Source organism: Argiope bruennichi, chromosome 10 (genome assembly GCF_947563725.1).
Source record: "Argiope bruennichi chromosome 10, qqArgBrue1.1, whole genome shotgun sequence".
Lineage (NCBI taxonomy): Eukaryota > Metazoa > Arthropoda > Arachnida > Araneae > Araneidae > Argiope > Argiope bruennichi.
Window position 1 is genome coordinate 76258758 of NC_079160.1, and position 17771 is coordinate 76276528.

Genomic DNA, 17771 nt, shown 5'->3' on the forward strand with positions numbered 1-17771 from the left:
AAAAAGAATTTGTCTTGTTAGAAAATAAAGATAAAAACACTTAGTTTAGCCCATTTCCTTCGTTCAATACTTTATTTCTTCGTTTAGCTCTTTTGTTTGAATGCCTGTCAGTTTCATGTGAGGATGAATTAAACACAGGAAAGATGCCCATCCTTGATCCCGCGTTTCTTAAATATATGCATTTTACTTAAACGTCACAGGTTGTTTGGAAATTTAATAATATTTAATAAAAAATAACGATACAGTTCGGTTTTAACAGCGACCAAAAAGCACCAAGAAAAAATTTCGCAAATTATATAAAATTAGCACGTATATATGTAATGATATTTAAAACTCTTAATTTAAACCAAATTAATTTCCAAAGCATTATCTTGATTTAGCCCATAGTAATTTCATTCTCTTATTTCCTGATACAATTCCACTTTCTGTTCAAATAATTCATCTGAAACTGTGTAAAAATTACTGCGCAATCAGTTCTACGTATCGAGTGAAAGTGATACTTCAGTTGCCCTTCTCAAGGTCAACATATGAATTCAATTGACACGTGGCCGGAAGTTCCATGTTATATAAGACAAGTGATCATTTTTTTCGCCTTTCCTTCTTGACTTCTGTTTTTATGCTGCGCTGCGCCTTCTTGTGAATAATCATGCCTGCCACCCGGAAGAGAATAAAACGAAATTAAAAATACAACGTCTCGTCTATGTCTTCTGCTGCAAACAAAATAATATTATAGAGTGGTCTCTCCAAAACCTTCTGGCATACTCTCTAATAAATTTGTCATGCCAAAAAACAACTCATATGGCATTGGTGTGCAATAGTTACAAAATAGTAACTTTTGGCGCGAATTTAGCATTTTTGTTAAATTTATCTTGTCATTATTGGCGATTTATTTGACAATTAATCCCTTGCATAAGGTTAATAGCACCCAAAAATGGAATTTGTTTTTAGACACATTTTCTCAACCGATTAAAACAGAAATTTGACAATTATATAGACATAAAATTCCACACCAAAATCGATATATTTAACTCATTGCGTTTTTGATTTATCGAATCAATATGTTTCTGAAAATACAGATCGACAGACAGTAAACCTGTGGTTGGATTTGGCTTCAAATTTCATAGGTGTATTCACTATAAATGTTAAAACTGTGTGCCGAATCTTATCTAACTCTCTTTGTTTTGTAATTATGGTGCTAACGTTCTCTGAATTATCTGGAAATCTTTTGAACAGAGTTTACTCAAAATCTGTCCAAAATCTGCAAATTTGATGTTAAGACTGTATACAAAATTTCAACCTTCTAGCTGAAATCGTTTTTGAGTTATCGTTGTCACAGACAGACGGACAACCTAAAATGTGTTTTTCGATCTGAAGGATGTCTGAAACGTGGAGATTCGTCAAAATCTCGAGTTCAAATATATTGACGATTAGTATACATTCTCTATACTATGCATACGAGAAAGTGAAAAATAAAATAAAATTGTAGAGTGATCTCCTGAAACTTTCTACAATATCTTCTGTTTCTCAAATAAATCTTTTCTCCCTCCACCCGCACGTAATTTTGTACCTAGAGATAAGGCCACGCTCGCTTTGCATGGCATTGGTGGACAATATTTACGAAATATAGGTATTTGAATTTTGTGTTGTTACTGAATCTTCTGTGCAAATATTTATTTTAGAAGCCTTTTTCGTTACCAATTGATATCGGAATTTGACAGAAAACTACAATTATAATCAGAATATACCTAATTTAATTGCAGACCGACAGACGGTCAATCATTTGACAGATTTGGTTCAAAATTTGATATGAATCCATATTTCAGATGCTAAACCTGTACAAAATCTTATCTATTTAATTCTTTACGTTTTGCAATTATCGAGTTTATGCACGATGAAAAAATTGTTCAAAGCACCATAGGACAGACTGCCAAATCTAATACTTTCATACTCTTTAGTACTAGTACAGTATCAGTACATTTGACACGTAATTACTTCTTGAGGAGTGAATACCTTCTACCAATTTTTTTAAAATTATTAGTGGTTTAGTAAAAATTTAATCAAGAAGTTAGCATTTTTCTTTAATAATTTCAGAGCATATGTTGCGCAAAAACTATTTTTTATCCCACTTTAAAGTTAAAAATAAATAAATAAATAAACATTTCAGTAATAAAAGATTTATTTCCTTATATTTTTAAAATTTTAACAAATTTAGAAAAATATTTGAAGCACATTTTAAAGCAATTATTGTGATTGTTTTATATTAATCCGCTTTTCGATCATATAAAAATACTTCTTTTCTTCTGTACTTTTGTGTATGCATTTTATTTCTGCTATGCTAATGCCTTTAAAAAGAATCCGGAACAAAGGCATAAAACATAAGGTATTGATTTATTGGTGAAAAATCTATTACATTGCCTTCATATAAATCTCCTTCGACTGCAATGCATTTCTGCCAACTTTATTTTTTTTCAATTATCGAAATTGCCATAAATTTTATTTTTGTGAATCCATTTCTGATTTTCTTTTATTGGATTAATAAACTCTTAAACAGTGACCATGAAAAAGCAATATCAATTGTGGAAATAAAAAAAGTCACATGGCGCCCCATCAGAGCCGTATCTGTTGAGTGTTTGGTTAAACTTTCACATCTTGCACTGGGCGATCGTGCATAAATGTGGTACAAAACCAATGAGTTTTATCATCATATTTTAGTCCATTTTAGACGTATTATTTCTTGCAAACGGTACAAAGCGCTCTTATAATAATCTTCATTGACTGTCTGGTCAGTAGGACACAACAATCAAAGAAAACAATCAATATTGCCTTTATTTTTGAACGATTTTGCTTACCTTTCAAGCACCACTCACTAGATTAATGAACTATTTCTGTATCAAAATATGTATCCAAGTTTTATAGCCGATAATAATGCGTTCCAAATAGGATTCACTTTGAGAAAGCATCTCTCGGGCCACATGAGCACGTTGCTATATTTAGAACAAATTAAAAATTCTTGGAACAATTCGATAAGTGACGTATCGCAACCTTAAATGATCTTATAAAATTCCTGGAGGTTGGAGTAAATGGCTGGAGTAAAATGATATAAGAATTTTTCCAATAACGTTTCTTATTATCGAATTATTATCATTAATCACTAAGTCTCTGTCTTTATTGATATCGTGATCGTTAATCAAAATGGATGGTCTACCAGATCGCAGATCAATTATGGCAGATTCTCAATCATCTTGAAACTTTTTTGTATATGAATTAAGTACTGCGATTTAGATAAAAAGTCCTATACTTTTAAATCTTTAAAATCCTATACTTTAAGTCTTTAAAATTTTTTTGTATTGTTTCAAATGCTTCTGTAGCAGAAATTTCACTACAGAATTAAAACTTAATGCATATTCTTTGCTCACTAATATTCACCATTTCTGAAAAAAGCAGAGTCAAAATTCTTGCTTCATTAGAAACAAATGTATTTTCAGAAGATAACGTAAAATAAATTCCTGTCTGTTGCCAGATGTTTGTAGAAGTAGTAAAAACATTTGACAAAAGTTGCAGGCGATAAATTACGGCATATTCTCTACCATCTTGAAACTTTTTTTTTATCAATTGAGCACTGTCAATTGGATAAAAAGTCGTTTTTAAAAAAATGTTTGTATCATTTCAAATGCTTTTGCAGCAAAAATGTCATTGCTAAAATAAAAATTAATGCGTGTTCTTTGCTCAATAACATTCGTCATTCTTGAAAATCAGCAGAGTCAAAATTATTTTATCTCATTAAAAACAAATTTATTTTCAGATGATAAAGTGAAATAAATTGTTGACTGTTGCCAGATGTTTATAGAAATCGCAAAAATATTTAACAAAAATGTGCAGACGATATTTACTATAGATATATTTTAAATTAAGTATTCCGAATATTTTTCGATAAAAGTAGTATAATCAAGTGTAAATTTTGAAAATAAAATAAAATACGAGTCCAACCTAAAGCATTATATTGCTTCTATGTTTCAAACAAGAAGTTCGAATCTTTTCTTTAAAATTTTTAACCTCTTTATGGTTTCAAAATTCTTTTAATTCATTATCATTTCCTTTTCGGTGAATTTTATTTTTGTTTATTTATTTACTTATATATATAGTTTTTCGATTTTTATCATTATGTTATTTATATAATTTACCTACATTTCTCCATTTTCAGTGGCCAGGATTAAGTTTTAAAACAATTTGATCACTTTAACTATGCGAAATTAGTTCGCAAATCGAAATTTTGAATGATTGTTACTTTTATTATATAAATTTTTTTTTCAAAAACATTAGGAACAATGCAATGCTGCAAATTTCCAAAATTAAAAGTTGCATTAAAAGAAGTGTGTTATATAAAGGATTGTCTTCCTTTCAATTTTCTTGCGCAGATACACTTTTACTTTAGATAAAATTTCTAATATTGAATAAGAAATCTGCAAAGTGACAATAGTTCCTGACTACAAAACTGCGTTCTACTAACATCCCATTTTGAAGATGCATGAATGTAATATTTTGCTCTGCCAAACGATGAAAATAACACTTGATTAGATACTTTATATCCATATTTGATTCGGAAATGGAGTTCATGTCAATTTGAAAATGATTAAAATCAAATTTACTGTACACAGTCCACATTCTACAGATACCGACGGAAATCAAAACCATAATTTTTCGAAAATAAAAAAAAATAAAAAAAACCTTAGCAATTGTTATGCTGCAATCTGAAAGAGCTTAAAAACACAGAAGATATCATAAACTATCTGTCAAGTTAAAATATTTTTTTGATCAAAAGTTGTAAGGATATCAGTTCAAAGACACAAATTACAAACCAGAACAGAATTTTTCATTGAAATAATTCAAAAAATTCAACTGAGTTCCATTCTCTCATGTTTATACCAAATACCATACTTCCTATTTAATTTCTTAATATAATTAAAAATATCCATTTTGCACCGTAGACCAGTTTAGTTTAAAATTTGATAGCCAATTTGGACATAAAAATCCCATACCAAATTTCATTTCATTTGTAATGTTCATTTACTTTGTCAATGGTACTTTGTCAGGTAGGCTGGAAAAAAAAGATAATTTTTAAAACTTTTTTTTTAATAAAGGGAGATTTAAAGCGGTCTAAAACGAGGTAATACATTAAAATCTCGATTTCAAATTTTTGTGACAATTTAAATTATTTCTCAGTTTCTTGCCTCATTTTGATGATTCAGGTTTGCTAAAAGTGTAAAACAATATTTTCCTTTCGTAAATAACAATTAATTTAGTTTATCTATCTGATTAGAGATATTTCATATTGCTCTGAAAACCGGCGGCCTTTTCACAGAATCTCGATTTTTGATATGGAAATATAGAGTAATTTGAGTGCTTTATATTGCTTTGTAGCCATCCCATACAATGAAATGTTTTTTCGAAAGTATTGTTTATGATCGTAAATTAGAAGAAAAGTGCAGGCCCAAAATTGGATAAATCGTATGATAATGCAATTTCCTCAATACATGAAAAAAAAGAACTATTTGAAACCTAAATACATTTGGAAAATATAAAATACGAAATTATTCTTCAGACTCGGATGTGTCTTTATTTTTCATAAAACATTAATCGATTGAATAAATTCTTATCTGTCGATATTTCAGTGAAACCAAATGCAGAGCTTTTGAATAAAATATATACAAAAAAATAGACGATGAAATATGATGCATTTTCTAAGCATGAATTTTTTTTTCCTTCTAAATTTAGAATAAACTTTTATAACATCCGATAAAATGACGCATTCTAAAAGAAAAAGGCTTAAAATTCCAAACTCAGATTTTGTAATTCGATTCGAAACAGGGAATTAACTAGTGAAACGGAAAGGAATATATCGATAAACGATTGAATATGAAACAATTCTTCCAAACCAGCATCATTTGTTGCCATTCCACATAAAGAAAAGAAAAAATCTCATTCATAACTTCTCGCCTGATGGCAACCGTCAACAAGCACGATCTTTTTAGATCTGTATTTCCCCACAAGCCTCGTACTTCATACCATTTCCCATTGTCTCAGTGTCAAAAATGCAATACTTAGCAGTCGTCTCGGAATGAATTGTGTTCCATCGTTTTACCGGGTCGTTTTAGAGATGGTAATGAAACGAAGAAAGGAAAAAAAGAAAACAAGAAATAAAAAAAGGAAAGAAAAATTGGAATTCTTCAGGTCAACAAGCGTTTATGGAAAAGACGCGGTTTATGTTTTAGTTGACCCTGGCGTGTCAACCTCCATCATTTGATACTGAGGAGCTTCTGATCCAAGGATTGGAGGACTTGGAAAAAAAAATTTATTCTAAATTGTTGAACCATGAAACAGGTGATTTTCATTTGCCATTCTATAGGGGAAAGGTTGCCTATATAAACCAACTCCAAATCTCAGAGCCTCACACTTGTTTTTCTGAGCACAAGCAAGCCTTTTGGATTCTTCCAGAATCAACATTTCACCAGCCATCATGAACTCAGTAGTAAGTAACATGGGGCTTACAGTATTTTTCTTGATGTTAAGAGAATTATTCTTCTCAATTATGAATTTAATTAGAATTAAATTGAAATATTCTTTCTAATTACAGCTTAAATTAGTCTTCTCAGAATTAAATTATAACAATCTTTCCAATTATGAATTAAATTCTTCTTCTTGAAATACTCTTCACAATCAGGAATTCAATTATTCTTCTTAATATTGAATTGAAATTAACTTCTCAATCATGAATTTAATTATTCTTTTTAATAATGAATTGAAATAATCTTCACAATCATGAATTTAATTGTTAATATTGAATTGAAATAATCTTCACAATCATGAATTTAATTGTTAATATTGAATTGAAATAATCTTCTCAATCATGAATTTAATTTATCTTATTAATACTGAACAGAAATTAACTTCCGAATCATGAATTTAATTCTTCTTATTAATGATGAATTGAAATTAATATCTCAATCATGAATTTAATTATTCTTCTTAATATTGAATTGAAATTAACTTCCCAATCCTGAATTTAATTATTCTTCTTAATATTGAATTGAAATTAACTTCCCAATCCTGAATTTAATTATTCTTCTTAAGATTGGATTGAAATTAACTTCTAAATCATGAGTTAAATTATTTTTCGTAATATTGAATTGAAATAATTTTTTCAATCGTGAATTTAACTATATATCTTAATATCAAATTGAATTATTTTACTCGATAGGAAATTGATTATTTTTCTTAATTAAGAATTGAATTCTTAACAAGAAATATGATAATTATTTTCAAAAATAAATTTAATTGTTCCTTTCAACAAAAATTTTATTATTTTTCTCAAGAATTAGTTTAATTCTTCTTCATAGTAATGAATTGAATTCTTATTCTTAATTTTATAAATTTAATCATTTTTTGTTAACGAATTTAATCATATTTTCTAGTAACAAATTTATTTAAACTTTTCTTGTTAATGAACATAGTTTGTTTTAGTGAAAAAATAGACTTTTTTTTCAATAATGAGTTAATTTCTTGCTGCTGACTTTAATTACATGTTCATATAAAAATAATTATTTTTAAAACTTATAAAATAGTACTCTTTATTAATTAATAAATAATAAAGAATTATATAATTGAATGGTTTTACTTAAAAAATAATAAATTTAAATATTCCTAATAATCAATTGGTATATTTCCCTCAGTAATTATATACTCGTTCTTTTTAATAATGCATTTATTTATTCTTCTTAAGAGAAAACATATATTATTTCTATTATTCTTATAAGATTATCAAAATGCAATACTTTATTAAGTGATTCTATGTGAGATATACATCGCACTAATCAATGTTTTGTTCTGAATTGTTTAAAGTAGATAACTGAAAAATAATATTAATTACTTATTGAATTAAATAAAACCTCAACTCGATGCGATAAAATTAAAGGAAATTATAATAATACGTTTCATTGCATTCAAAGTTACATTATACGTTATTTATCGTTATATGTCGCAGATTTTTAGAACTCCATTTAGTGAAAAAAAAAAGGAATTTCAAGAATACTAAATGTTTTATTTAATTAATTGTATTTTATGAAATAAATAATTTTGATCAAAGTTTATTAAATATTAGTGAAAGCTGTTCCTACATACTAAAAGGATCGTGGCCTATTTTTTAATTGACTGGTTGCAAGTAAAATATATTTCAATACAAGTAAATATTTTTTATACTGAAAAAAAAAATTGCAAACGTTTTTTGAACTACTAAACAATTATTAATAAGAAGATTTTTTTATGAAGTAATATTAATTAATATTTCTAATTGCATTATATTTAATTAATAACGTTATTGAGCAAAAAATTTTCAATTCAAAATAAATAACTATAGTCTGTGTTATATGCAAGCGATATTCTGACCTAACCAGAGGCTATGCGGAAAACTTGGTGAGGCCGCCGAAGAGCAATCCCACCTAGCACGAAGGAGCAAACGACACTTGATGGCAATGGACACTTGCAAGCAACTCTTGAGAAAACGAATATTAGTACAGATAAAGAACAGGGGGGAAAAATCATTACATTTTCCTTATACATTAAATGTATTTTATGCATTTTTTAATGTTTCACAATTCAGTAGTTTATGTTATAATACATTAATATAGTTATCATAAACCATCCATAAATAATTAAAATAAAAGTCAGATAAGGGCTCTCAGAAATCGAATGTGTCTGGGATTGTCTGGTTGGTAGGGCACTGGATTCGCGTTCCTCGGCTTGCAAGTTCGAACCCTAACGGCCGAAGATTCCCTGCGTGCGTGGGGGCTGACGCGCGTTAAATCTGACGTGGTTACAAAGTCCTCCATGTCGAGAGTAATACCACTGGGGATACTGGATCAGGGGTGATTGTTCTCTGATTCAGGTCTAAATTACGATCTGTGGTTGAGTGAATGAAATGTACAGGGGGTACTAGTCCGCCCCTTATAAAGGGTTATGTTGTATGTGTAGCGTCTCCATGTCCACCCAACAGTTTGAATAATCGTAAAGATTATTGTCGCAGAGACATGGAGAGGTGTTATGTATGTGTAGCTAAGTCGATCTCTTGGCCCTAGCTGGCGCTACTGTAAAAAAAAAAAAAAAAAAAAAAAAAAAAAAAAAAAAAAAAAAAATGGGAGACATACCGTTGGCTTAAACCACAGTTGACTTCTTAAAGTCAGTGGTCTTGTCTAGACAAGTGCCGTTAGAAACAGAATTCGAATGTGCATTGCCATAATCATGCATGTTAAATTGCAGATGTGATATGCTGAGCTAAAACGTCAATCCTCCCTCCTCGAAAGATATGCGATGGATTCCAAAATTAAATCAGTATGATGTATTTTTGTTTCAAGTGACCGTGAACTAGTATATTTGTCATTTTGATAGTAGACCAGTTTTCATTCAGCTAAGTCGAGAGTTTTTGAGTTATCGTTATCTCATGCATACGGATGCACTTGGTACGGATTTGAGGAGTTACATACAAATTCGATAAGACACTACACATTTGCTGAGATTATACGCCAAATTCTTATCATTACACTTTATTGTATTTACGACTTACGTATTGCGACTTATTAGTTTGTCGGTTATTCAAACCGACGTCCGGTACTTATAAATATTGCGATAACTAAATGCACATAATAAAAAGATAAGGATTTGACCATTTATACTTAACAAAATGTTAATAGTATTTTATAATTTTTATATTTAATAAATGTAGCAGTTGCGTAACTCTATCTTTACTTTTGGATAATAGATGGTGATGCTTGATTAGGTACGCATCCCACAGTGCACTGCGATTGTAATTCATGAGATGAGATGCTGTTCTGTTAAGGTGTGCGCGCATTAATGTCTTGTCTTGTCCTTTGTTTGTGTTTGTTTTGTGTGAAATGTGATAATTAAAAAAATGTTTTCGAAAGCATACGTCCTCTTGCTTCCACTGCACGGATCACAATGATCTTCATTCCATCACATAAATAATATAATTCTAATTTTCATCTTCATATTTTATAATAAATAGGGTTTCTTTTACCAAATTCCTTATAAAAATATTTGCGAAGTGGTACTAGCTACCGCTTTTTCCTTTACTATTTCCCGATGATTTTTAAAAGATCTCAAAAAAATACATTCTCTTGTTGGACTTGCTAAACTATCAAACACTTTTGAGTTCCTTTCTGTCTTTCCTTTTTTATTTATTTTTATTTATTTATTTGAAAATGCATGTAATTTACAAATATTAGTCTTGAAAGGAATAGAACATAGAACATAGTTTTTACTTGTTTTTTCTCAAAATAACTTAATAGATATAAGAAGTCACTTTTTTACAACAACGTATTACAAGATTTTGCATTGTGAAAATCAGCTTTAACTTTAATTAAGACATCCGACTTTTCGAAGAAAATTCGTTTAAAAGAAAAGAAGCTTAAACGACAGTTAAAAAACGAGTGTGCATTAAATGATTATAGTAATGAAATAATGAACGACGAATTAAATGTTGAATGAAATGGTTAAGATAATGTAGTGAAATACGTGGTTCTGTTAATGAAATGATGAATAGCGAATTAAATGGTTATTGCAACTAAACAGAGAATGGTGAATTAAATGTTTTTGGTAATTAAATGATTATGGTAACTAAACAGCGAATGGTGAATAAAAGGTTTTGGTAATTAAATGGTGAATGATGAATAAAATAGTTGTGATTTTTAAAAAGCGGATTAAATGATTATTGTCACTAAAAAAATGAAAAACTTGATTTGATTTTTAATACCAATTTGGTTTGACTTTAATTGATAGAGTAACCAGATGATGAAAGCTCTGTTATATTGTTAAATTCTCTCCTAAAATGTGCCAACATCTTCTTCAAATTAGATTTAAAAAATTCTTAACCGACTAAAACCATTTGTTTCAGGTCAGCTTCTTATGCATTGCTGTCGCTCTCTGTGCAGCATCTGTTGCAGCAGGCCCAGTTCTCCCCTATCGACTACCTTTGGCTGGTGTCAGAAGTTATTACTATGGTGGAGTTCCAGCTCCCGTCGTCGCTCCCTATGGAGCAGTTGCTCCAGTTGCCGCTGCTCCTGCAGTTGTCCCTGACTACTACACCTATTCTGCAGCTGCTGCCCTCAGTTATCCTGGATATCCTTATGCAGGATATTATGGAGTCCCCTATGGAGCTTATGCTTACCCTTACTACAAGAAATGAGCACCTGAATGGTAACGGTTGCGATCTGGTCTGGTCTCATTTATACATACAGGTAAGATCCGAGTTTATATTAATAATGTTATTGATATTAAAACGACAAAGTTGGAAGTGAACTCCCCTCACTTTCTAGTAAACTGTTCCAATATGGCGGGTTTTGAACTTTGTAATACAGTGCAAAAGATTTAATATAGATTTTGAATGTTTTTCTTTCCGATCACTAGATGCAAAATTTATTGTTGTTGTTGCTTATCCCCAAGAGATCTGACATATGTCAGATAAGTTCCTGTATGTTGACAGACAAAAAAACCTATAATAATAAGGGGATCGGATATTAAGTCTTCCTTAGAAATCCGATGCAACCGAGAATGTGATTCGGTGAAGCTGGATAGTCACAGCAATTTTTACAAGTGGGATGGATTTTTCTACACGTTCAAAGGAAAGACACTTAAGGTGGCCTCTTTTTAGTCTAGACAGAGCAATCTGGGAAACTAAATTGAGTTTAGATCTTTCACTTGAGTATAGTTCTTGATAAATAAGCGAAGAGCCAGTGGTCGTTTCATTCTCTCTACCCTCTTTGGCAATCTATCAGCATCCTCGTTACCACTAATGTTTACGCAAGATGGAATCCATTGGAGATGGACGTCGTGGTTCTGAAAGATCATCCTCAGTTTGAGCAGAATAGATACGCTGGTTTCATCATTTGCAGAGTACCAACGGCTAAGATGTTGTATGCACTGCGATTGTCCGATAAAATCCACAGTTCCCTAAAATCACAATCATAAGATATGGCAGCATCATACCCTACATTAACCTCAATTAACTCACTCCTGAAGACAGAGCAAGTGTCAGGGTTGCGTTGCTTTATTGTAGTTATAAGGTGGAGAGTGCTATTATAAATACCGCTGCCGGTACGATCTTCTGTACGGCTACTATAAGTATAGACCTGCACTGCATTTTTAGGAATGAAACTAATAATTTCTAGAGCCAGCTGTCTAAGATGGTCTTCATGGTGAGTTTTCTTGTTTGCAGTGGATTTCATATCAAAGTGGAAGAAAACTGTCAGTAGTCCCTCTGAGGGATCAATGCAGGATCTTAAAGATAGACGTTCAATGTCCCTAGAGATCAGGTTTTGGGTTTCTCCCAAGTTAATAAGTTAATAGAGTAATCTCCTGGTAGGTTCACCCAAGGCGTGAAGGCGGTTCCATTATGCTCATCTAAGTCCTGCAAGCAAAGGAGTATTCTATGCTTGGACATTTTCTAGGATACTCCAGTCTTTTTGACCAACGGAAGCTGCTCACTTCCTCATCCTTATGGTTTTGTTAAGATGCAAAATTTAACATAAAATCTATAATACTGTTTTCAAAACCACATGCTGAATTTCACTTTCCTAAGTAATTGCCTTTTAGAGTTATTGCAAAATCATCAGCTCAGACAAATGACCAACTCTTGGACTGATTGATCCCAAAGTTTGAATCAAATCTACATTTTTTTGTGATAGATCTTTATGATTAATTTAATCCATCTAGCCTTTAATGCTTCTGAATTATCATGTTATCGAATGGACATGGACGGATCAAGAAACCGATTTGAAATTGACGGATTTCTTCCAAAATGTGACTTTAAAAACACCTACAAATTTGAAGACAGATTAAGCAGCTTTTTGCAGTTTTGAGTCATGTTCACAAACCGACCGACAGACCGACTAATTTTTTTTTCTCCCAACTATAGACTGTGTCATGGATGTTTGAAACGAAGACTCATCAAAATGTTTAGGTCAAATTATCTACGATTGCTATACTTTCTCTTTGCCTATTCCATATATATGAAAGTAAAATCGAATGAGTTCTTCCAAATAATTGAATTAAATGAATGCATTAAAAAATATTACATAGTTTTGGAAACATTCTAGAAAACAAAGATTAAAGTGTTCTCATAAAATCGGCTTACATGTTGAAGAACATAATTTTTTTTAAAAAAAAGGCTATTTTCTATAAATGAATTATATTTAATATTTCTCTTAATTTATCTTCATTCAAAAACGATTTATAAATAAAGCATTAATTGAAATAAAAATAATAACTGACAGAAATGACTGTATAAATGCGATGAAGTATATAATAATGTTCTTTTTCTTTTTAAAGTAAATTTACTTAAAGACCGTTTAAATGGAGTTATATGAATCAAATTCTTTTCATCATGAACAAGTTCTTATTATTTCAATAAAGAATTTCTTACAAATTATTAATTTAAAAAAAATCCTTGAAAGCTTAGTTAAAGCACTCTACTCTCATTTTTGAGAACCAAAATAATCGTTTTTATAAGAAAATAGATTTTATCTGCAGACGATTGCATTTTTTTTTTTAGTTGAATAACGAATAAGAGTTTTAAAAAAGAAATATCAGCCATATTTGTTAATTGAATGATGCGATAAATTTACATCTTTTAATAATAAGCTTTTGAATTAAATGTTAGCAAGTTGCTTAACTGGAATTCTTGTCTTGTTCATAAATAAAGTAATTTAACTCAAAAAAATAATTTCTTTTGTAAAAATAATATATAAATTTCTCCTATCAAATCCAAAAACTAGTGACTAGTAAAATAAATCCTTCTCATTAATGAAGATTTAAATAAACTTCAATTTAAAATCTAAATTTTTTTCTTGTAATTATTTATGAATCAAAAATTTACTAGCAACATAAATAAAAATAAATTTTAAAATGCCAGCAATAGTGTTTAATTTCTCCAATCAAATCCAAAAACTAGTGACTAGTAAAACAGATCCTTCTCATTAATGAAGATTTAAACATACTTCAATTTAAAGTCTAAATTTTTTTTTCTTGTAATTATTTATGAACCATAAATTTATTAGCAACATAAATAAAAAACATTTTTTAAATACTTAGCAGCAATGTTTCTATTTAAATAAAACCTTGCAAACTTTTTCAAACTTTTTTTTTGTGTGTGTGTTGATGTAGACGAAAAAGCATCGAATGTATTAAGAAAAGTATTTTGAGTTAAAGTAAAAGCAGTAGCAGTTTAAAGTATTATTAAATTTACCTGTGGTGGAATAAAATAAACCCGCCCGAACAGGGACTCGAACCCTGGACCGTTAGGTTAAAAGCCTAACGCTCTACCGACTGAGCTATCCGGGCTCGACAAGCCAGTTGTCTTCAACGGAGTAGTTCCAGGCAGGAACTTACGGATTAAAATGGTAAGATAATTTCGAAACATAAAATACAATAATATTAACAAATTTCATTTGTTTTTAGAATTTCATCAGTAGATTTTTATGTGCATAAGAAATTATCAAAGTATTTTACAGTAAAATTTCCTTCAGTTTTTTCAATAATTTGTCTTCCATTCGTTCTTTCCGAATTTATAAAATTTTGTTTCAAATGTATCCTAATAATGTTAGGAACCTATATTTTATCTGTATGAAAGATATTTAAGAAGATAATTAACAAAAAAGAAAGTATTATCGTTACAATATCATATTATTTAGAAAAAGGGAAAACTAATTTGTTACTTACTCAAAATAGAGATTCCATTTTTATAGTATGAAATTTCAAAATTCACCGAGCCCGGATAGCTCAGTCGGTAGAGCGTTAGGCTTTTAACCTAACGGTCCAGGGTTCGAGTCCCTGTTCGGGCGGTTTACTTTTTTTTTTATTTATCAGTAGAGTTTACTTATATTTCTTTTCTACAAATTAAAAACAATTATCGTTTTTCAATCTATTTGTTAATTTTAATTTATTTTTTTCAGGGGAGCTTAACTAGATTCCTTAAATTATTCAAGTTCTGAATATCTTCTCCACGAGAAAAATGTGAAACAGTTCTCTACAAATCAACAAGGATTTGCAAAGAATTGTTAATGTATTTTCTGTATGTGATTTGAGACTAATAAAATTTTTTAATGTTGCAATAATAAAAAAAATGTCACTTTGTTATAACTATACAAAATACAGCAAATGGAAATTTACTAAGCAACAATGCAAGAATTATCATAGTAAAGTACTAGAATGAATATGTATAGTTTTAAATTGGTTTAATTACATTCTTTACATCTCATAGAATATTTTTATTGCACGAATAGAATTCAATTAAAATTTAAAGTGATAAGGATGAAATCTATTTTTTCTAATCTAATAATAAATCTAAATTTTTCCGAAATTGATAATTAGTCAAGAAACATTTCTGTCAATTAGAAAACAAATTTTGTATGTGGTATCATTTCAATCTCTATCTTACATATAAAAAAAAAGAATAATAAAAGAACAAATATGTAATAGCAAACATAAAAGGCAGTTAATAATAATGATTTTTTACAGTATTTACACAATAGACTTTTCTTTTTAAATGTATTTTCTAAAATATTGTTACATTTATAAATTACTTCTTACCTGATCGTGATTTCGATAAATTTTAAATTTATTATTCTATTATTCTTCAGCCAGTTGTACAACAGCTTCCAGTTGAGCAACGTAGACTATGGCGCCATCTATTAACAAAATAATCAAGTTTTAAGAAGTTGATACAATAAATTTTCATACTTTTCTCAAATAATATTTTCCAATATTATTTTGAACAAACAAACTCTAAAGCGAAATTTTTTAATATCAAAACTATCTTTTTTGATGCTGAACTTTGAATTCACTATTCTTTTCTGACAGGAAGGGGAAAAAAAAGTCATCACAATTAAGGAAAATTAAGATAGCCATTTCCCAGATTCCATCCAGCACTCAGTTAAAGAAGTAATTTTTGTCTACACAAATTTTACCCTCAGATAACTAATTACCTGTGCTGAGAAGTTAAACAGAATTTTAAAATCGAATCTTCAATTTATCGAGCAAATTAATGACTTTGTATTTATTACTGTAATGTTAACATTATACTTGCTAATATTAAATTGATAACGTGATTAATTAAGAATAAGATTATTAATGTTAATTTTCATTATGCATTAAATCTTTATTTTATCTAAATTGTTAATATAATACTTCAAGCATCTACTCTAAAACTAATTAAATATTCTATGCTCTTTTTTCCTGATCATACTATGTGAAGTATTGACATGAATTTTAACAAGACATTGAAATAAATGATTATTTGCATATAAACTGCTCCAAAAATTGGATAAAAATTACTTTGAAACAGCAAAATTTTCACTTTTTAAGATAATTTGAAGAGTGAATTTAAGAGTTACAGCTGAGCATTTTAAATTTTACAGAAATTAGATATAAAAAAATTAAATCGAAAAACTAAATCGGCTTAAGCAAATTCCAATATGTTATTAATTAATAATTTATTTTGTTTGTTAAGAATTTATATTATTAGAGAATTCAATATAAACATTATATTAAATTCCAAAATAAATTTGTTAGTATGATACTTGATTTAAGTAAGATGTGGAATACATTATGTTTTAAGTATTTGCGAAATTCATGACTGAAGGACGACCATCGTTTCTACATTTTTCACTACAGTTGTTTGTGAAAAATCTTTCAAAAAGTATAAAAAAATAGCCACTTTTTCTTAGAATTCAGTGTATCTATTTGGGAAGTAAATCAAAAGCACGTTTAAATAAGATAGACATTCAAAAGGAACTATTTTCAAATTTCCACTGTTGACAAACGATTTTAAGTCTATTGCTCCAATTAAACAGAAGAGCAAATTTACAACTCTCTTTCCAAGCATTTTCCAAGAAATCGCTTTTATAACTGTCAAGAAGATCATTTTACTTGCAATCAAAATAAAATTATGAGAATATAAAAGTATATTTATTAAATAAATTATGAAAATAACCAAGCAAATGAAATGACATAACAAAACTGTGTAATAATAAAAAAAAAAGCTGAAAATAGTTAAATTGTATTATATGAAAAAAAAAACATATTTGTTAAAAGAATTTGCAAAACATTTAAAATTTGACGAACAACATAAATAAATGTTTTTAAAAATTTGCACATTTATTTAAATATATAAAATTAAATGCCCACTTTCGCTCTTTTATAACGTAAAGCCTACTTAGATTTGGATGTTATTATAAATAAAATATTTTATCTTAATTTACAGAAGAATTGAAAATATACACATCATTAGGAAATCAAATCTTATACCAAAATTTATTTGTTTTTACTTTTTAAAAACATTTACATTTTATGCTTTAATTTTTACATATAAAAATGATTTGATGTTTTACACTACAAAAAGAGTTTTATTTTAATCTGATTTAGTATTGTTATTTTATTCTTCATATTTTTCATCAGTATCCGTGTTTTCCGAATATTTTGCAAAAATAAGAAAAACTCCATTTTCACTGTCAATTTATTGGTCGTGTATCGATTTATTGATTTTGTATGATCTGTAAAAATAAATTTTATCTTGGGGGGGGGGGATAGACGTAAAATTTGTTTTAACATTGGTATTTCTTAGCTATCGATTTTTTATTCATGATTTTCCGAGAGACATTTTTTTAAAAGACTAGAATTTTTAGGTACACAGATCACAATCATTCCGATAA

At 29.0% G+C, this 17771-nt stretch overlaps 1 protein-coding gene and 2 non-coding genes across 3 annotated transcripts; 2 read left to right on the plus strand and 1 right to left on the minus strand.

The window, feature by feature from the left end:
* Window positions 1-6384: 6384 nt before the first annotated feature.
* LOC129988956 (uncharacterized) lies at window positions 6385-15196 on the plus strand. The gene is made up of 3 exons (XM_056097250.1): window positions 6385-6526; window positions 10961-11303; window positions 15015-15196. The coding sequence occupies exons 1-2, from the start codon at window positions 6515-6517 to the stop codon at window positions 11249-11251; spliced, it is 303 nt and encodes a 100-aa protein (XP_055953225.1). The 5' UTR covers window positions 6385-6514; the 3' UTR covers window positions 11252-11303; window positions 15015-15196.
* On the minus strand, window positions 14331-14403 carry Trnak-uuu (transfer RNA lysine (anticodon UUU)). The gene has a single exon. It is a non-coding gene; the product is annotated as a tRNA-Lys (tRNA).
* Window positions 14831-14903, plus strand: Trnak-uuu (transfer RNA lysine (anticodon UUU)). The gene has a single exon. It is a non-coding gene; the product is annotated as a tRNA-Lys (tRNA).
* Window positions 15197-17771: the final 2575 nt, after the last annotated feature.